This window comes from Tursiops truncatus, chromosome 9 (genome assembly GCF_011762595.2).
Source record: "Tursiops truncatus isolate mTurTru1 chromosome 9, mTurTru1.mat.Y, whole genome shotgun sequence".
NCBI classification, from domain to species: domain Eukaryota; kingdom Metazoa; phylum Chordata; class Mammalia; order Artiodactyla; family Delphinidae; genus Tursiops; species Tursiops truncatus.
In genome coordinates, this window is record NC_047042.1 from 30713208 (window position 1) to 30735793 (window position 22586).

General features: G+C 39.2%; 1 protein-coding gene across 4 annotated transcripts in view; it reads right to left on the bottom strand.

The window, feature by feature from the left end:
* KLHL7 (kelch like family member 7) overlaps positions 1-22586 on the bottom strand; it is a 64499-nt gene that overhangs the window by 17659 nt on the left and 24254 nt on the right. For all 4 annotated transcript variants that reach the window (XM_019928629.3, XM_019928634.3, XM_019928652.3 and 1 more), the window contains 2 exons: positions 20967-21141; positions 13347-13489 (listed from right to left, as the gene is read on the bottom strand). In XM_019928629.3, the coding sequence (XP_019784188.1) occupies positions 13347-13489; positions 20967-21141 (318 nt within the window). The remainder of the gene's footprint in view (positions 1-13346; positions 13490-20966; positions 21142-22586) is intronic.

Consider the following 22586-nt stretch of genomic DNA (forward strand, 5'->3'; position numbering starts at 1 on the left):
AAACATTTGTTTTCTTGGGGAAACTGTGTACCACAGAGTGAAAAAAAAGTAAGCGATAAAATATTCTACAGGGAGCAATACCTCAAAAGTAAACAAAATTACACTCTTACATATTATGCAGATCTCCTCGTAGCTCCTACCTGACCAGGTTCATTAGCAGAGAAATACAATTTCATTAATAAGGTACATTAACTTAGTGAATCTCAAGTCTTGCCACTCTTACACCCAATTTATTTGATATTATTAGAAAGTAATATGCAAATTTTCCCATAATTTCTAAAGACATCCTTAAAAACATTATCTTTCTAAACTCTTCCTTAATTTCAGGATGAGAAAGTTGGCCAGATATTTTTTGAAATGGTCTCCAAGACCTGATACTCTTCAAATTAAAAAGAACTGCCCAGGTAGAAGCTGGAACTGAAAAAACAATATACTACTTCTTTTAGCTAGATGAGCTTAAACACTTAGACACTAAGATTATGAGGTTCCAAAGAATGAAATAATTTCAAAGAGCTTGGTAACAGAATAATTCTAACTTTCCAATACTACTCAAGGGTCTGAGTAGGGAACAGATGATCATAAGTCATATAGGACTTGGTTATACTTCACATTTAAGAATTAAAATGCATTGCTCTCTCGGAACTCTAAGCCCAAGGGAAAATTGATTAGCGTGTGTGTCTGCAGTGTGTGTGTGTGTGTAACACGGGAATAGGCACATGTTTCTATCTACTTGCAGTGTGGGCTCTCATTTCTCTAGAAGCCCTTTTCCAACTCTCCCAATACTGTCATTGGTCACCATACATGTTAAACACTATGCTTGATAAATACTAGCTATATATAATACTCTGCCTAATAGTTCATCTTCTACACAGGTAAGTGAAATATCCTTCTTTTTACCTGGAATGCAAAATAGACTTCATTTCAGATAAAATGTAATGCTTTACATTTGGGCTTATTAAATATACCTGTCAGGTGTTAAATGCACCTATGTTTGAGCACATCTGCCTTTGGCTGTACACAGGGGAGCTTATGGTCTTTTTTCTCGGTGCGTGTATGGGCCAACCTCCCTTGGAAATCTACCCAATTCCCTCAATCTACCCCCCATCCAAAATAAAGTACTGAGAATGTGATTTAACGTTTGCCCTTTGATAACTTGTTATACTACCTAGGAGATGTGTGCAGTTGAAGAAGCAAGCAGAGAGGGGATAAAAACAGATGGGAAGTCAGGCTTGTCAGCTCAGTGGATATCTTTGCCAGGTCTTATTCTAGTCATGGGACCACTCCCAACCTGGGGCCTGTAGATGGAGGAAGAATTACTTATGGCTCCCAGCACTCACAGGCTACAAGGCAAGCTAGAAGGGCATGGAGCTTTCATGTTAGCAACAGATGGATAAAGAGCACTAGAGTCACAGTGTATGTGTGTGGGCAGGAAATTGTTACCCTAAAAATATAATTTAATGCAGTTTTTATTGAGTACCTATTCCAGGCAAGGTTATATGCTTAGCTGCTGAGAAGATATGAAAATGAGAAAACCGGAAAGCTTAGAAAAAACACAGGTAGAAGGATTTCTTAAGTTCTGACACATCACCCATGTATGCATCCACACATATATATGCAGACATACCCATGTATAAAGTCCTGTCTTTCCTGGTCCCAGTCAGTCTTTCTTGCCTCTGCTGTGATATATCACATTCTAGACTTTTTTCAAGCTCAAGACTCCTTTTCTTTTTGCAAGCTTCCCTGATTTCCTTTTTCTGAATCCCCACCACACTGAAGTCTGCAGTTGATGACTGAGTACGCCATTACATCTTGTCTTGTGTGACTTTTCAGCTGTAGGACACTGCTACAGCAAGTGAAAGTGAAAGCCCTTCTTGAGTTGAAGGGCTGTAATATTTTTCTCCAAATGCCTTAGGGTAAAAACATCAGCCTGCTATTTTCCTTGAGAGTAAGGATTGATTTAATATAATCTTTATTCTGAAAACACATGAATCCTCAAATAATAGAAACACTACAGATGTAAATTTTAACAATAATCAAGACAACCAAAATGCAAAATGAAAGTTTTTATTTTTAAGACTTGAGAACTTTATTTTGCATCGTTTTGAGAGAAAATCAAGCAAAGCTAGGGGAGAGAGGAGGTATATGCCAGATGCCACAACATTCCTAGAAGCAGTGTCATGAAAAGTACATCAAAACACTGTGGCTAAAACAAAAACAAAAAAAACACTGTGGCTTATAAAAAAAGGACAAAATAATGCCATTTACAGCAACATGGATGGACCTAGAGATTGTCATACTGAGTGAAGTGAGACAGAGAAAGACAAATATATGATATCACAAATATATGATATCCACACATAATGTAGAATCTAAAAAAATGGTACAAATGAACTTACTTACAAAACAGAAATAGAGTCACTATTACAAATAAATGATAATATTATATATCCTTATGAGGAATACTCCACAGCCCTTCAAAAGGATGGTATTTTCATTGACATGAAAATACCACAATATAAATGCTGAGAGAGTAAAAAAAAAGTTTTTGTAAAATAGCACGTATGGCATGATCCCACATATATAAAGTGAGAACACTGGGGACTCCCCTGGCAGTCCAGTGGTTAAGACTCCGTGCTTCCACTGCAGAAGGCATGGGTTCGATCCCTGGTCAGGGAAGCTCTGCATGCCACGAGGTGCGGCCAAAACAAAAAATAAATAAAAAATAAAATTAAAACAATAAAAAATTCTAAATTAAAAAAAAAATGAGAGGACTGGAATGATGTTCACCAACTATTGAGGACTGTTTGTTATGCTGGGAGCACTTTGGCTTTCTCCTTTTCATCTTGCTATGTTTGAATTTTCTACAATGAGCATATATTATTTTTTTTAAATAGAAAAAGTAAATACAACAATTAGGCAAGTAGTACCAAAAGTATGGTACAAAGAAAACAACTTCTCACATCAGATGCTTATAATAGTACTAAATGTTTTAACATAAATGTGGACTTAAAAGTAATTTAAGTTAAGGCTTTAAAAACTTAAACACCTAAATAGCTATTATACTATGCGGCTGAATTTCAACTACAAGATGGATCAGAAACAGTCTTTGACTTCCTTCCAAATAGCACACTATTAGGGCATATCTAGTTTTTTAGAAGTGAACACTTGATTGTACTTAATTTCCTAGGCTGTACCCACTTTGAAATGCACTCATTTTCAATGGGATCACACAGATATTTCTGTAAACATATTAACCTCCCCAAGTCCAGAAAGGGATTTAATAATCAGCCATTGGAAGAAAATACTCTTGTAACTTAAGTTCTTCATAAAACATAGCATCACAGCTAGAAAAAAGGCTTCCACAATTGGGGGTGGGTGGGCAGGGCGTGACTGTGCTACTGTAAGCTGCTAGATAAACTCAGGAACAGTGAACATATAAACGGGCAGTTCCCAGCTACTGATCAGTTAAAACTAGCAAGGAGTGGGAAGTGAGGCCAGACACCAGCTCAAAGGGAATCACTAATTAAGAATCACTACTGTTTTATAAAGTCACAGCATGTTCTCCCCCCTCCACTCTCAAACTAAAACCATACCACCAAGACACACAACTCAAATCTACTCAGAAATTTAAGTGAGATTAAACTCAGTTCAAAAGTGAAACCTGGGGCTTCCCTGGTGGCGCAGTGGTTGGGGGTCCGCCTGCCGATGCAGGGGACGCGGGTTCGTGCCCCGGTCCGGGAGGATCCCACATGCTGCAGAGCTGCTGGGCCCGTGGGCCATGGCCGCTGGGCCTGCGCGTCTGGAGCCTGTGCTCTGCGGCGGGAGGGGCCACAGCAGTGAGAGGCCCGCGTACCGCAAAAAAAAAAAAAAAAAAAAAAAAGTGAAACCTGATATGAATATTATGCTCAATATCAGCTCTTGTCCTTTCAGTAGAAAATACATGAAATAGCAGGGGAGCATCTCTGCGCTAGCACCTTGCCAGATATCTCAATGACAAGATTTGCCTTTAGATGAACTCTGATGTGTAATTTTTTATCTTGGCACAGGAAGGCATATTATACTTTAAATGATTATCTCAAATCTCAAAATGCAGTAACATACCCATTTAATAAAATGTTCTCACCAATGGGACAAACATCAACTCTGTCTCAGATGTGTGGAGTATAGGAGATAATGCACCCAGTCAGGAGGTTTGGAAGAGTTAGGCAGGGTAAAGAAAAAAACAAAATGGAGCTGGTAAGCCTTTTTACATTTAAATATGGGAAAATGAGAAAAACTTAAGGATGGCAGGGAGAAAGAGACTCAGTGAATGAAGATCAAAGAGTCAAATGAACATAATTGATATTAACGCAAATCCTAAGATTTAAACCTTCTGTTAATAGACCAGAAAAATGAAGTTCAGAAAGGCTGACTTGCCTAAGCTCCTATACCTAGACTTGAAATGCTCTTTCTACAAAACAGCTTCTTTCTTTTAGAAATAAAGGAAGGAAGGAAGGAAGGAAGAAAAGGAGGGAGGAAGGAAGACAAGGGACCAAAAAAAAGGTTTCACAAAAGAAAAAAGACCAATGGCTGAGTTCTTCAGTTCTTCCACCTATACCTAAATTCCTTTTTTTTTAAAGCAAAAAGTTAGACTCCATTCAGTTAAATAATACGTTGTATGCATTTTACGAAAACTTTTAATACTCATACTTACCAAACCAAAAAGATATATTCATACTTAGGACTCAATATATTCTTTTCTTTCTCTTTCTTCCTATCTAAACTCTACCAATAAGTGTCCCTCAAGAAAACTTCCATGAAGCTAATTCCATGGAAGAAACTTCCATGGACTAATTCAACCCAGGGGAATCTCTTCTTTTTAGACCACCAAGGCTGTCATTACCTATCCCATACCGGGACTTTTAATTGGCTACATTCGGTGGCAGCTTCACCAACCTCAGCCTCTGTGTTCTCTAATTGTTTCAAGCTTGTATACATCTCATACACTTTGAGTTTGACTCCTTCATAATCCCTGCTGCAGCCTAATCCCCAAATTTCAAATTCTAGATGAACTGTCATACTGGTAATATATGACAAAATATTTGTTCAAACTGCAGTTTATAACCAGCTAACTGTACAATATGCTATGGTACAATTTGCTGTTGTTTATAGCAACTGAAGTTAGCTTTCTCTTATACTGATCAGCAATTTTCAAAGAATATCACAAGAAACCTATCTGAACATGATTTAATACTTCTAGGATAAAAGATCTTACTGTGCCTTTGGGTCATCATATGAACAATCACCAAAGGTAGCCAACAGTAATTTTTGAATGACACGGTAGAGTAAATATTTATTTCATTCCCTGTTGGTTTCCCTCAGCCTCTTACCCCCTCGCCCTGCATTTATGTAGCCACTACCCTCCAGCTAATTCCAGGATGACGAGAGTCCTTTAAAGCACCACCACACAGATTTATCATCCCTAGTCTCCTTATCCCTTCCCACCTGTGGCCCTCAATCAAATATCTACAGCTTTGTTTCTGCCCTCTCTGTCCCTTAAGGGGACTGATCTGTTAATTTATAATAATTATGGCTGGCCATGGCTTACAGAGAGTCTGAAGTCATCCCTCTCTTGGTGAGTCATATTTTTACTGGGGTTTTTTGTAGGCACAGTGACTAAACACAAAAGGAAACTGACCCCTGAAGGTGGGAACTTCAGGTACTGCACCTTTGTAGGGTACAAGGGCTGTGAGGTTGACTTTACAACAAAACTACAAAAGTGTGTTATGGAGATGCTTGAAAACAAAACAAAACAGAGGCTCTCAATATTCCTATTGTGGAAGACATTCTAGGAAGGCACTCTACTGAGAATTTACCTCAGAATGTGTTCCAATCTCTTCTACTTGAATGTGAGGACCACCTGTCTAACCAAACTGCCTGCAAACAATCAGGTATGAGAAATACTTACTGTGCATAAGCGGCAAAGAACACTGATTTTTACCACCGGCGCCTGTTATACTGACCACTAAGGAAGCTTAAGGGATACCCATGGTGACCCACACTTGCATTCCAGCAATGTCAGTCCTTGCAGGACACAGCTATAGGTCTAAACCACCTGGGATTACTGCTGTCCATTTTGGATATTTCGTTCTTACAGGTGCCCCTGATCATTTTAGCAGGACTCACTCTTTGACTCCAGCACACTGCTCCTACAACACTCTTTTGACGGTGACAAACACTACTGATGCACTCTTACAAAAGCTTCATTAATTTTTTAATGTAACACCATTTTCCTATAAGGTTTACACTTCTTTTACACACAGGTCTTTTAAAATCACATGCAACGTATAACTGCCAGTTTCCACCGTGATGACAGTGTAGGACTGTCTCCTTAGTGAAGGCCTGTTTAAGAGGGAAGGTAGCTATGATACTGTGAGAAAAGGTACTGTGATACCTTTAGTAAACAATATTTCCAAGAGGAAAATGTGTTTTGTGTTGAAAGTAACTTCACTTCTTTTGATTTAGGGCCCACCTATATTTAAATCCAGTCCTATAAAACCAACTGACAAAATTGCTTATGAAATATTATATCAAGTTATACTGGTTCATTCATCCTCACAAACTTGACTTCCCACATTGGGCCAGACACTAAGCTCAGTGATGAGTCTACTTCAGAGTTTTTGTTTGTTTGTTTTTTTCTCTTTGCGGTACGTGGGCCTCTCACTGCTGTGGCCTGTCCCGTTGCGGAGCACAGGCTCCGGAAGCGCAGGCTCAGCGGCCATGGCTCGCGGGCTCAGCCGCTCCACGGCATGTGGGATCCTCCTGGACTGGGGCACGAACCCGTGTCCCCTGCATCGGCAGGCGGACTCTCAACCACTGCGCCACCAGGGAAGCCCTACTTCAGAGTTTTAAGTGGGAAAAGGCACTAAGAGGGAATTCCCTGACAGTCCAGTGGTTAGGACTCTGTGCTCTCATTGCCAAGGGCCTGGGTTCAATCCCTGGTCAGGGAACTAAAATCCCACAAGCCCCGGCGGTGAGACCAAAAAAAAAAAAAAAGAATAAGAAAAGGTACTCAGGGTAAACCTTTTGAACCTGATGGTTCCATAAAATATGGCACCATGTGGTTTTCTGCCTTTGCAATTTACAGGGTCTAGTCCTCACTCTGCTGGTCTTACTCCTTGTTTGATTTTGGCAGGGAATATGCAGAATCCCTTTTTCTCTAGAGCATACGCTCCTATTTTTTTTTTTTTTTTTTTGGTTGCGTTGGGTCTTTGTTGCTGGCCACAGGCTTTCTCTATTTGCAGCAAGCAGGGGCTACTCTTCACTGTGGTGGCTTCTCTTGTTGCAGAGCACGGGCTCTAGGTGCCCGGGCTTCAGTAGTTGCAGCACGTGGGCTTAGTAGTTGTGGTGCACGGGTTTAGCTGCTCTGTGGCATGTGGGATCTTCCCGGACCGGGGATCGAACCTGTACTGGCAGGCAGATGCTTAACCACTGCGCCACCAGGGAAGTCCCATAGTCTCCTATTTCTCCACCATATGAAAGTGGTGAGCCAAGACCCCTACAAAGTTTTAAGCCCTCAAAGCTGATCATTTCACTGACAAGAATAGTCCAAATAATCTGATCAATTAAGTCAACTTTTATTTGGCATCAATATCATAAAATGTTCCCGTATGACAATTTGAGAACACCAATTCTAAGAGAACAGAGCACTGGATTCAGAAAAATAACTCTTTTAGTAATCAATAAGCACTTGAAAACTTTAAAAACAGGTACAGGTGGGGAAGGGGAGCCTCAGCAGGCTTCATGCAAGGACCCTGACAAGAAGAGTATCATTTCAATTCAATATAGCAACCCAAGATTTCTTTATCTACTACTTTATCTACTTATGTACTAGAAAAATTGTTAAGATTTTCTTATCATTTTTCAGTCAGCAGTTAATACAAATATTTGCTGCCTCTCATGAGCAATATCCAAGGAATATCTAAAGATAATAGTTTATAGGGATGTTGACTTAATTCTAGATAATTCAATTAAGTAGTACTGCTTAAATTGTCTCTTTGAAGGAGATCAATTCAGTGAAAATAATCATTTTGGGTTGGTATAGGACACACATCAATGGGTTCCGTTTAATGACAGTTAAAACCATTTTAGCATCTCTGAAAATATTAAGTTCAAGAATTTTAAAACAATTCCTATACAGTACTTATTATTAAGCAGTCTACTTAAATAATGAAATAATGTTCACCTTGGGAGATTCAAGGTAAATAACTTATAATGAAATCAGCCTTTCCAATTGTTTTAATATTAGAAATAATAAAGACAACCAACTTATATTAAAATATTATAAATAATAGTAAATGGTGAATATTTTCAAGATGAAGTTTTTAGCAGAAAGAAAGGAGAGGTTGGTACTTCTAATAGAAATATTTAATAAATATTGTAATGGGATTTTAATGGTGTCAGCGTTAGGGAATAAAGTAATAACTGATGGAATGAGGATGTTTTTATTGGTAGTTATATCCTCAGTTATTTACATTTTTCCACTGGAAGTCTAAAAACCTGTGACTGAGTATACAAAAGAGCACTAGGAACGTGCCATTTATAAGTGCAAAGTAAAACATCAAATGAGAATTCTGAAGTTACAGTCTCATTTCCAGACTCGTGCAGAATATCCATCCTTTTTTTTACCTCTCCAATTTAAAAAAAAAAAATTAAGGAAAGTTGTACAACTACAGACCAAAAACAAAGTGCTAGTTGTCATTCCATATTTGCCTTATTCTAAAAAGAGTGCTGTCTCCCAAATGGAATCAGGATTCCCCTTGTCCCCCTGTACATCAAAACAGACATCTACTTTAAGATAAAGTATTTTCTATCAAAACATACTTTATTGCTTTTTAAATGTCAAAATCAACACCAAAGTTAGGCCTCGGGAAACAAGAGGGGTGTAACTATTGTCACCACCTGAAAGCTGTGGTTCATAGATTTAAGCTCCTATGACTTCAGATTTTCCTTGGAAAAAAAAAAGTTTATTTATAAATTTCCTGCTGTTGACTCAAAAGGATCCTGAAAAATTAAAAAACAGTGAAATTAAATAGCCACTGAAATGTCAGTAGTCTTAAAACTTACCTGGTGTGAAACAGATGTGTAGGTGTATCAACCTGTTAAGCACACTGACACTGTGCTTATTGAGCTATATTGCACAGGCCATGAAACCTCATGGTACCTGCCAGTCACTCAGTCTTCTACTAAGAAAGGAAGCTAGATGTCTTTAGTAAAAAATCAGCCTATATATTGGACATGGAGGAATGGACCAGAGATAGATATATGACCTGAGAGCAGCCCACAGGGACAGTCCACATATGATGGTGTTTAACCAATCTAACCTGATACTCTTTCCTTGGAGGTCTTTTTGATATCTGGCAGCATATATACTCTATGAGTTATATGACTCACACTGGTGACTCTAACTATTGTAGCAGGGCCAGATGTGGTCTCCTTACTGGACCAGATTGACTAAAACTTGGTCTGTAGTTAACACTCTGGGTAATGTGTATTTCTGTTACTATTTACCCAGATCATTACATGGAATTTCAACTGGCAGGGAAAATAAAATAATTTCATAGTCTGACCTCAAGAGCTCTAGACTCTAACTCTCTGCTATAATCTCAGCTGCAGGAGCCCTGGTCTATCTCACCTTGCCAAAGGTCTCCTATATTGATGCCTATAATACTGATCAGTTCTGGAAACAGAACTGAACAGAAAATGGAAAGGATCCCGTATGTCTTGGTGAGACAAGTGCTTCACAGGACAGGAGAGGAGTTATCCTAGAGTACAGAGTTGGTCACTTCAGAGTCCCTAGATGTCCACAGGTCTGCAGCAGGGGTTGGCAAACTATGGCCTGCAGGCTAAATCCAACCCAATGACTGTTTCTGTAAATAAAATTTGATTGGAGGGATTTCCCTGGTGGCGCAGTGGTTAAGAATCCACCTGCCAATGCAGGGGACACGGGTTCAAGCCCTGGTCCAGGACGATCCCACATACCGCTAAGCAACTAAGCCCATGCGCCACAACGGAGCCCGTGCTCTAGAGCCCGCGAGCCACAACTACTGAGCCCACGTGCCACAACTACTGAAGCCTGTGCGCCTAGATCCTGTGCTCTGCAACAAGAGAAGCCACCGCAATGAGAAGCCCATGCACTGCAACGAAGAGTAGCCCCTGCTCGCTGCAACCAGAGAACGCTCGCGCACAGCATCGAAGACCCAACATAGCCAAAAATCAATCAATAAATAAACTAATTAAAAAAAAAAAACCTCATCACACTGTTTAAAAAAAAATCTGATTGGAATACAGCCATGCCCACTTGTTTACGTATTATCTATGGCTACTTTCCTGCTACAGCATCAGAGCAGAGAATGTGTAGCCTAAAAAGCTAAAGATATTCTCTGGTCTTGTATAGAAAAAGTTTGCCAAGCCCTGATCTACAGCATGTTGGCATAGCCCCTTGGAAAGGAAGGACAGCTTGCTGCCCCAACCATCTTCTAACATTTTACAGATGACACATATCCTGTGTTTGGGTGTCCTACGTTTATACTTTTACTGCGTGAGCTTTCTAAGTGGGACAGGCTATAATCACATGGCTCAGCTGCTCAGGCTATCCTGTGATCCTAGGGCATTGGGATGCTGAATGAGATGCTGCATATAACTTCAGGCATGTCCCAATATGACCAGAGGGCACACATGTGGGATTCTGGAGCAAGGCCAACCTACTTTAAGCAGGGACCATTTTTTCAGTAAACAGCTCCTGGCTGGCTGCTAGGGTCTGACAGACAGCAAATGTCTGACACCAAGGGACACCATGTGACCATATCATTAACCCATTTTGAACAGTTATACCTGACCTACCAACTCACAAATAGCATGCTTTCAACCCATGATCTAGTATTTAAACATAAAACTGGGCATATGGAGGTCCCCAAGGCACAGAATACCCAAATGGGATCATCACAACCCTTACTCAGCAGGCCTTCTCTCTCACCCAGGGTTATGTCTTCATGGAGGTGGTCCCTACAGATCAGCTGACAAAACTGAGAGACCTGAGCTTGGTGCATTTGTGATAGTCTTAGCCAAAAGTGGACTGCTTAAGGACCATACTCCCTTCAGGAATGGTACTGAAGGATAATACAGAAGAGACATATCCTGATATGGCAGATTTTCAAGCAGTTCCTTTTACTGTCCTTTATACCTCTCAGTAGAGAAAGCCTCAGGTCAGTTTTTATCCATTCTCGGATGGTGACTAATGGTTTTCCCAGATGGATACAGACTTAAAACAAGCAAGCACGAAAGACTGCTGACAAGGAGATCTGAGGAAGGATGATGTAGAACGCACTCCAGAAAGGAAACAAATTTGGGTCCCACATGAGCTCTTACCAGAGTGCCCACAACTGCAGCAAAGCCTCTTAATAATCATGTGGACAGGACTGCATCTATATCTTTCCTCCCCAGTCCGATGCTTGCCCAATGGGCTTATGAGTGACTCCAGTGGCAGCGATAGATATGCATGCAGTAACTGCATAAGTCAGTGGCTCCAGAAGCTAATGGACTTTCCCTCCCTGAGGCCGATGTGGCTATCCACTACTGGCTAGCACCCACTTTGTTGGCAATACTGACTGATTCTAAGAACTTGATTTGTTATCACACCTTGAGGGAACCAGTTAGTTACCTAATACCAAGCTAACTACACTGGAACGCTTCCATTGTTGAAGGGACAAAGCTCTGTCCTCATTGGAATTGATACTTATTCTGCATGTAGATTGGCCTTTGCTGTCTTTTGCACTCTTGACAACACCATCATATGTTTTTATAAATGCCTTGTATATCACCACTACAGTATTACACAGAAAGCCTCCAAGGACACACTTCTCAGAGGAAGAAGTATCAGAAGTATCCTGATGTAAAAAGGATGTTCTGGACTCACCAGGTTATCTATCATCAACAAAAAAATGGGCCTATGAGATGTTGAAAGAGACCATTAAGTGCTGAGACTCAACATCAGTTATGGGTACCACCTTGCAAGGTTGGGGTGCTATCTTTTAGGATTATGGTATCTGCTCTGCTTGGGCAATACATATAGTAACAGCAAAATATGGTATTATCTCCCCACAGCCAGAAAACACAGTTCTAAGAAACAAGGGGTAGAAACAGGAGCGCATTTTCTTATGATCTATTTTTAAAAATTGTGTTCCTACGGCTTCCCTGGTGGCGCAGTGGTTGAGAGTCCGCCTGCCGATTCAGGGGACACGGGTTCGTGCCCCGGTCCGGGAAGATCCCACATGCCGCGGAGCGGCTGGGCCCGTGAGCCATGGCCGCTGAGCCTGTGCGTCTGGATCCTGTGCTCCGCAACGGGAGAGGCCACAACAGTGAGAGGCCCGCGTACCGCCAAAAAAAAAAAAAAAAAATTGTGTTCCTAGACCTATGACTCAGGCTCTGCTGTCCAACTGGCATAACACATAATGGAAAACACATTAAAATTGGTAATAATTTCTAGACGGTTGGGGCTTCCCTGGTGATGCAGTGGTTATGAATCCGCCTACTACAAGGGACATGGGTTTGAGCCCTGGTCTGGGAAGATCCCACATGATACGGAGCAACTAAGCCCATGCGCCATAACTACTGAGCCTGAGCTCTAGAGCCCACGAGCTAAAACTACCGAACCCACGTGCCACAACTACTGAGCCTGCATGCCTCGAGCCCGTGCTCCGCAACAAGAGAAGCCACCGCAATGAGAAGCCCGCGCACCGCAACGAAGAGTAGCTCCCACTCGCTGCAACTAGAGAAAGCCCGTGTGCAGCAATGAAGACCCAACGCAGCCAAAAATAAATAAAATAAATTTATATTTTTTAGATGATTGGATTAAAGGTAATTTTATCTTTTTTCTTCATGATGGTCTAGATTCTCCACATTTTCTAGAATGACTGTGTATTATTTTATATTCAAACATAATTACTAAGGGGAAAAAAACCCAACCCACATAGCTCTAGAAGCAGATTTTCAATGAAAATCGCACATAAGGAAAGCAAGGAGCTGTAATGAATGCAAGGAGCTCCTCACAAAAGACAGAACTGTTTCCCGTTTTCTTTGATAATGGTTACTATGTAGCACTCCAAAGCAATCATGGAAACATTTGAAATCTGACTAAGCCTCAGTTTCCTTATTTGTAAAATGAAGGTGATAACTATGTATCTTGTAAGGTCTATGAAAGAACACCATAAACTATAACATCTCCTATATGAGTTATTACTACTGGTGGTAGGTGCGTGTCTATGTGCTCAGTGCTTTTAAAAACAAAAACAAGAATAAAAATTAGTTACCTTTGGGTTAAAATATCTACAAGACTGTGGTTGGGAGCCTCCAAATAGCGCTATGCGGTAGTCATGTTTCTTTCTTCTGGGCCTTGTGCCTTCTACCAGTTCTTCTCGATCCTCTGGAGACAGGAGATGATACCTCATTCCACCTGTAGAAAAACACATGGCAACTCTTCAAGAACTTCAGGCACTTTAATACTTTGAAAAGGAAATACCCAAACAAAATAGTGTTTTTATTTCTGGAAGTTTTTTTTAAAAAAATCATCCCTCTATAGCATTTAAGGAAAGAATGAGGGAGAAGAGGCAGGAGAAATATTTAATAATCTGAGTCCTAATCAATTTATTATTCTCAGCAATCACCATTAATGCTAAGATTGTCCCACCCACTTACTAAATACCAGGGAATTATCTGGCTTTTCAAGCAACAGCTGCCACAGTACTAATTACTGAAATGCAGATCTCCCAACCCAGCTGTTCTCAATCTTCACTGTACATAAGAATCACCTAGAAAATCTCAGAAACTATCTATACCTGGGCCCTACCACAGGCCAGTTAAATCAAAATCTCTGGTGGTAGGGCTGAGGCACTGGTATCACCACTTAAATGTGGTTAAAAGATCAGCAGCTTCAGAACCTGGGAGCTTGTTAGAAATACTGAATCCCAGACCTACTGAATCAGAATCCGCATATTTAACAAAATCCTAAGGTAAATCAGATGCACATAAAACTGTGAGAAGTACTTACTGCTTATTCTAAAATGCAGTGAGGATTCGGAACTATTGTGATCTAACATGACCCTTTTCCTTTAAGCAATTCCTTAATTTTGTCAAGTCAGGGGACACTCAACAGTTAAAAACTTTGAAGATGTCATTTCAAATCAGTGTGGGAAAGGTGGATTGTTCAATAAATGATGTTAGACAATGATATGGAGAAAATATTTGTACCGCTACCTCATATTTTACTCTAAAGCAAATTCCAAATCAATAGAATATTTTAAAACGTAAAAAAACCTCACAAACGAACTATAGGAAAAATCGGATAGTTAAAAAAAGAAAAAGGCCCAGAACGAGGAAGCCTAAGACAAGTAACACAGAAACTATGAAAAAAATATTCAGAACTACATAAAATTTTAAGTTAAACTACTTCATGGCAAAAAGAAAAAACAAAATCAAAAGACAATGACAAACTAGGAAAGTATTTATAAATCATATAAAAGACCTAAAGATATTCTTAGTAATATTAAGACGATCAACTAACAGAAAATTAGATTAATAATCTGAACAAAGTTCACAGGAAAATAACTAATTACAAATGACTCTCAAACATACGAAGAGATGCTCAACTGCCCTAGTTAGAGAAATACAAATTAAAATCATACTTTCTCACTCATCAGATTGTACAAGATCAAACTATCTGGAACACAGGGTATGATAAAGGAAGCAGCATGCTCCTCCACTGCTGGTGGGGATGTGGATGGGTACAAATTATCTGGAAGGCAATACAGGATGATCTGTGAAAATTACAAATGCACACACCCTTTAGCCAGTAATTCCCCCTTTAGGATTTTAGCAACCTAAAGTTCACTGTCAGGCAAGTGGTTAAAAATTATGGTATATCCACATAATGGAATACTGTATGTGGCCGTTGAGAAACATGAGGAAGGGTAACATGTACATATGAGACGATTTCCAAGAAATAATGTGGAATGAAAAAAAGCAAGAGGGGAAATTTCCTGGTGGTCCAGTGGTTAGGAGTCAGGGCTTCCACTGCCAAGAGCCCAGGTTCCATCCCTGGTCGAGGAACTAAGATCCTACAAGCCATGTGGCGCAGCCAAAAGAAAAAAAAAGAAATAAAAAAAGCAAGACATAAAAGAGTACACAGAGTGGAATACCATTTTAAAATTTATATCTTTATTCATATATATTTTTATACATAATTTATACAAGTATATGTCAGTAAATTACTGTATATGCACAAACTCAAGACTACCTTTGGAAGGATATACAAGATAATAATGGTTACCTCCAGTGAGACTTACTTTTCACCATATACCCTTTTATACCTTTTTGAATTGTAGATGATGTGCAGTATTACTGATCCAAAAATAAAATAATGTAAGCAATTCTCAATACATGCAGAAAACACTTCTGTTCATGAGGCTGTGTTGGGCCTTTATAAGAGAGATAGAGAGGACACGTTTGGAAAACAGGTTGTGAATGAATATCAGTATCAATATTTCTAGCATCTCCTTCCATTTCAGAGTATGAGTAGAAGCACTGTGCATTAGAACAGCTGGAACACTCAGCAGCCTGCTCTACGTCAGGGGTCAGCAAACTTTCTCTGTAAAGGGCCAGACAGCAAATAATTTAGGCTCTGCAGGCCACATATGGTTCCTATTATTCATTTGTTTGCTTTTTACAATCCTTTACAATTATAAAAACCACTTTTCCTCATTCCCTCCTCTCCCACTCTAGGTCTAAGACTGTAGTTCTTAAGGTATATAGTTCCCTGACTAGCAGCATCACTTGGAAACGTGTCAGAAATCCAAATTATTGAACACTACACCTGAACAGATCTTGTGGGGTTTGAGAGCCGCTGCTCTAGTGAGGGCTCCACACAGGGCAGAGGTGTACTGTGAAATCTATGAACACAATACTCCCAACAAGAGAAGACAGGCAGCAGGGAAGGAGAGAAACAGGAGGGAACTGTTTCAGGCAACAGGCCACTGGGTAAAAGTGGCTGACTGTGGCTAACCAGGTCAACCCTGGAGGAAGCACAAACTGTGGCTCCTTCACTGATGGGCTGTTTCTCTCCCAGGACAGGGCTGGGGACAAACTCTCTGGCACCTTTCCCTGAGAAAGGCCTTGCTCCTTAGGCTTATTCCTTTGGGAGTTATTCCTTTGAGAGTCAGGTACTGTCATTTGCAAATTTTGAATAAGAACTTAGTCTGACCCTTTGTTATGGTTTTTTTTTTTAAATATAAATTTATTTATTTATTTTTGGCTGTGTTGGGTCTTTGTTGCTGCATATGGGCTTTCTCTAGTTGTGGCGAGCGGGGGCTACTCTTCGTGGCGGTGCGCGGGCTTCTCATTGCTGCGGAGTATAGGCTCTAGGCACGCAGGATTCAGTAGTTGTGGCACGTGGGCTCAGTAGTTGTGGCACGCAGGCTCTAGAGCGCAAGCTCAGTAGTTGTGGTGCACAGGCTTAGTTGCTCCGCAGCATGTGGGATCTTCCCAGACCAGGGCTCAAATTCATGTCCCCTGCATTGGCAGGTGAATTCTTAACCATTGCACCACCAGGGAAGCCCCTTTGTTATGGTTTTGACTGTGTTCTTCATTTTGTTTTTATGACTTGTTTTCTTTTAGTTATAAATTCTTTCAGTTTAGTTTTATTCTGTATTCCTATCATCTTTTGTTTTTCTTCTTCTCTCAAAAGGCAGACCCTAAATCAGATGGTAGGAAGGTAATTGATGATCTGAAGAAGGGAGGCCTTCTTTCCTCCACTGAGCTCTACCCAGCCTCCAAAGCCTGGAAGAGTCTCAGCTGCTTGTGCCTAGTCAAGGAATTTTAGAACTCACAGTTCTTTATTAGAACAAGACAAAACAAAAATGGAAAAGAAAAAGAAAAAAATGTAACAAAAAACAAAGATTCCTGCTCAAGAGCCTAATCCCCACACTTGTTTGGATTTCTTGAATAATCCTGGTATCCTGTTTCTAAATCAACTCAGAATCCACATAAGAACTAAATACTTCACTGACTGGCTAATTTATCTTCAACAGCTTACACCATGTATGAAGAAACAGGTGCAGCTCTCTACCCAATGAAACCAGAAATATAACACAGGGTTTGCAAATAGAGGCATGACAAAAAATCTGGTATTAACTTGTGAAATCCAAAAGATGAAAGTCCTAATCTAAAGACATCTTCTTGGTCCTGATTTTCTTTCACGTCCCTGTACTTCAAGAAACTAGCGGCAACCTATGCTGTACTTCTTAAAACTCCCTACATCTTGGTTATCAAGATACCAGCCTGGGAAGGGTAAGCTGGGATGAAGTGACAGAGTGGCATGGACTTATATACACTACCAATTGTAAAATAGATAGCTAGGGGGAAGCAGCTGCATAACACAGGGAGATCAGATCGGTGCTTTGTGACCACCTAGAAGGGTGGGAAAGGGAGGGTGGGAGGGAGATGCAAGAAGAAGGGGATATGGGGATATATGTATATGTATAGCTGATTCACTTTGTTATAAAGCAGAAACTAACACACCATTGTAAAGCAATTATACTCCAATAAAGATGTTAAAAAAAAAAAAGATACCAGCCTGGGGTTGAAGTAGCTTGGTGAATTCTCCTTTCCCGGTTCTTTGTCTACTACCCCTTAAATGTATATTCACAAGGATATATCCTTGCTTCATACCCTCTTCTTTTTTCCCTTGACACCATAACTGTAACCAAAAGGTATTATACCATGCACTGTCTTATGCTTTTGCCACTCATGAAAAATTTTTATATTATTAGATATTCATCTAAAATATTTTTAGTAAATATAGAGCATTCCATTGTATGGATATATTGTAATACTTTTCCAAACTAGGGGACAGTATTGGGTCAACTTACCTAAAACCACAACAATATTAAGTAGTAGCTATGTGATACGTCTGACAGAAATTTTACTTTACTTCCAATTTAATAATTGGAAGTAATTAATAAGTATTAAAGTAATTATTAAAGTAATTAATATTTATTAATTACTATTTAATAATCAGGGCACTCAAAGTTATTGTCACTCTTTTTTTTTTTTTTTTTTTTTTTGGCGGTACGCGGGCCTCTCACTGCTGTGGCCTCTCCTGTTGTGGAGCACAGCTCAGGATGCGCAGGCTCAGCGGCCATGGCCCATGGGCCCAGCCGCTCCGCGGCATGTGGGATCTTCCCGGACCGGGGCACGAACCCGGGTCCCCTGCATCGGCAGGTGGATTCCCAACCACTGCGCCACCAGGGAAGCCCATTGCCACTCTTGAGAAGGGTATCTCAGGCAGGAATGAAAGTTGTCATTTCTCTTTTATTTCCTTCCTTAATTTTGTGTCTGAAACCAGCTATACCTTAAATGAAATGTACAAATGAATGCCAAAAACAACTTAAGGTTTCAAAGTAGGTTTCTAAATACCTTCTAGGAGAGGCTTTCTTGCTCATTACATATTAATTGAAACCTATACTGCTATCCCATGTGTGGATACTGTCCATGTGGTTTTTGGTTTAAGATGAATGGGAACTCAAGAAGAGCCTGGTAGAGTTAGCAGGAGCATACTTATCTCAGCATATCACAGTCATACACTACACATTTCAGGCCTGTTTAAAGAACAAGCTGAACTTCCACTTACAGCAGTATGACAGTTGAGACTTTCAGAAATAACTTTCTGCTACAAAATTGCTACAATGCTGGAAAGAATAAAACAAACATTCTTTTAAGTGCATAGCTAAGATCAGAGGGCCAAAAATGGAGGGCGAACTAAACACCAGAATAGTGAGTGTTAAGAGACCCTGGAGCTACTCTGAGAGCTTTCGATAATACTGGAAACCTAGAAATTGATGTTATTGGCTGCATGAGGGAAATAAGATTAGGTCTTGGATTTGCACAAGTGTTGGAACTGAGAGCTCTATCTAAAGCTGGATCACTTGTATTGGTTATACTTTTAATGAAGATAAGCTAAGAAAACTGTCTAATGGCAAAAAGGAAAAATAGTAATCTATTTCAATTTCACCTCCAGGCAGAGGTAAAGTCTCCCTCTTTTGAGAATTTATAATGACAGATCATACAGGTTTGAGGTTTGAATTTACCTGTTTACAAGTCTAGAAACCCATAAGCCAAGAAAAATTCAAAGTAGTCCTGGATTGTTATGGCCCAGGGCACTTGGCAAAAGCAAACACTATTCTCTTCTTAAGGAAAACAGGGAAAACCTGGAGGAATACAAACCACACCTCCCAATATTTCTGGAGATTAAGATCGATCAAATATAAGCTCATGGGACTTTCCTGGTGGTATAGTGGCTAAGACTTTGCCCTCCCAATGCAGGGGGCCCAGGTTCGATCCCTGGTCAGGGAACTAGGTCTCACATGCTGCAACTAAAGATCCTGCACGCCGCAAGGAAGACCTGAAGCAGCCAAATAAATAAATATTAAAAAATATATATATATAAAAGCTCACAATCCAAAATTATAAAACACAAAGAATTAAGCCACCAGGAATAAGTCAATGAAAAAACAGCAGCATTTGGTCTTCAAAGACTTCAGATATTGTTATTATCAAACACAGAATATAAAATAACTGTATTTAATGGGACTTCCCTGGTGGTCCAGTGGTCAAGACTCTGAAATTCCACTGCAGGGGGCACAGGTTCGATCCCTTGTCAGGGAACTACAATCCTGCATGCCACACAGTGCAACAAAAAAAAAAGAAAATAAAAGTGCTGAAGGAAAAATTAAGCCTATCTCCAAGAAGATAGAACAAAGAGGCAAAGATGGATAACAAGAGAGACTTAAGATTAGAGACTCAATGCCTAAAGAATCACAGTATCAATAATAAAGAACTGAGAAATCTGTGGCTGAAAAGATAGAGAATGCCCAATATGATAACTTAAAAAAAAGAAAAAAAAAAAGATGCACACCAAGGTACATTACTGTGAACTTTCAAAACACCAGGGATTAAAAAAAAAAAGATTTTAAATGCTTACAAGGAAGAATAAATAAACTGGCATCAGTTTTCTCAAAAGCAACAATGAAAGCTAGCAAATAATGGAGAATGCTTATGATTTTCAAGGTAATTCTACACCCGGTTTAACTATCCTTCGACATTTTATGATAAAATAAAGATATGAGATTTGTCAAATCTCCAAATATTTGTTGATCATATATTCTTTCTCAGGAACCTTTTAAGGATATGTTCAATCAAACAGAATTAAGAAAGGTGAAGACCTGGGGTTGAGGAAGATAGTGAATCTAACTTAGGAAAGGAGTGAAAGAACATCCCAGTATGGCAGAGGAGGGAAGTCCCAGGGCAAGAACTGTGCCTTAAGCCTAAAGGGCAAACACTCCATCCTGGAATAGGCAGAAGGAAGGCTCTATAAATGTGTTTCCAAAAAATAAAATCAACAGATTGTTTAATCGTACAGACAATTTTATTAAGAGGCATTTTACAGAGGGTTTGGAACTTAGCCTGCAAGTCAAGAAAAATTAAGTAAATGGAAAAAAAAAATGTGGCAAAAAATGTGCTCCACGCGCAACAAACAAACTTTTTTCTTTAAGAAAGAAAATGTGATCACAGTACACTACTTGGCTAAATTATTTTAAAAAGGAAACACAAAAAACAAAGTGAATGAAAGTTATTGTACACAAAAGGAGACAGAGCATAAGTAATTTTTAAACTTCTATCACACATGTTCCTATAAAATAAGGGCTGAGACTAAGTTCCCTCCGGATAGACAGTTGAGAACCCCAATAGATTAATTATCCAGAAGGGCAAAGTCTTGAGTGTTTCTCCCTGGCTATCGAGTCTGATCCATTCTGAAGGGTTTTAAGCCCATGAGAAACTGGCTACACGATAAGTTATAAATGGATATTAAGGCAACTTACTTATCACCATCTTAAGGCATTCAGGATTGTCTTGAATAAGTGGTTCAGCTTGTACTGTTTTACTTAAGAAATTCTTTGATATAAGAGGAAACCTGACTTTAGCAAGGATGTCAACCATAAATGGCTGGCGGTTAGGTTCATCATATTTCAACCACCTGACTGCAGCATCATAAACCTAAGGGGAGAAAAACAGCATAGTAAAGTTCTTAGAAGGCAGCAGCACTTCCAATTACCTATGTTTACTCTCACGTTGAAAGGGGAGAGTCTCATGAAGGCACAACTTCTTATTCCCAATATTTTATTCAGATATTTGCTTTCATCCCCAAACACTATCTGTACTTCAGAACAGTTTACACAATGCTCTAGTGATTCTTCTAGGTAATATGTTTTTTAGAACTAATTACTACTACTTCTAGGTAATATGTTTTAGAACTAATTACTACTACATAATGTAATGACAGGTAGGATGTTGAATCTATAATCGTTTTTAAACAAAATATAGCTTCCTTTTAGGAAGGAGATATGATGTACATTTCCACTGAAAAAAATCTATTGGTCAAAGATAGTTTCAATATATGTTCATATGGTACCAGGAGAACAGGTTAATTTCCTCAGAGGCCTTCTACCCCAAGAGATATGAAGGTCATCTATGATTTTATTCCTGAATTATGAATTGACAGACTTCTTTACTTTCTGGAAACTTTATGATATAAAAATTCTATATATGAAAAGTAAATTACAGGATATTTACATTAAGAATTGCTTTCCAAAATAATATGGTAGCATTCATTTAACTGTACCAAACAAGCCCAAGTTTATTAACATAATTGGATTTATAAATCACTAGTTTAAATACACTGAAAACAAACCCATTATTTCATATACATATACATCTACCACACACATTTGAGTTACTTACATTAGTTATTTTGGGTTGGTGTTAATAAGCCCTAAGTCTGATATAGTTAATTTTTTATGGGAATTGGTCTGTTTTTTTAAATAAACTATTGGAATATTTTTTGATTTACAGAAAAGTTGCAAAGATAGTGCAGAGTTCCCATACACCCTGCACTCAGTTGTTAAAATAGTACATTAGTATGAAACTCTTATAACTAATGAACCAATACTGATGCATTATTTATTAACTAAGGTCCATACTTAAAAAAAAAAAATCCTTTAGTTTTTGTCTAATGTTCTTTTTCTGTTCCACAATCCCATAAAAGATATCACATTACATTTAGTGGTTATGTCACCTTAGGCTCTTCTAGACTATGACTGTTTCTCAGACCCTCCTTGTTTTTGAGGACTTTTTGACAGCTTTGAGTTCTGATCAGGTATTTTATAGACTGTCCCTCAATCTGGGTTTGTCTGATGTTTTTCTCATGATTAGGCTGGGGTTATAGTTTTTTTGGGAGGAAGACACAGAGGTAACATGCCATCCTCATTACACAAGAGCACATGATATCACTGATGATATTAACCTGTAGGTAGTGTTCATCAAGTTTGTCAGGTTTCTTCAGTCTAAAATTATTCTTCCCTTTCTATACTATATATGTCAGTCAATTTTGCTCATATAATTGAGTTTTTTCTTTATGCCTACTCAGGTTTTCCGGGTCCAAC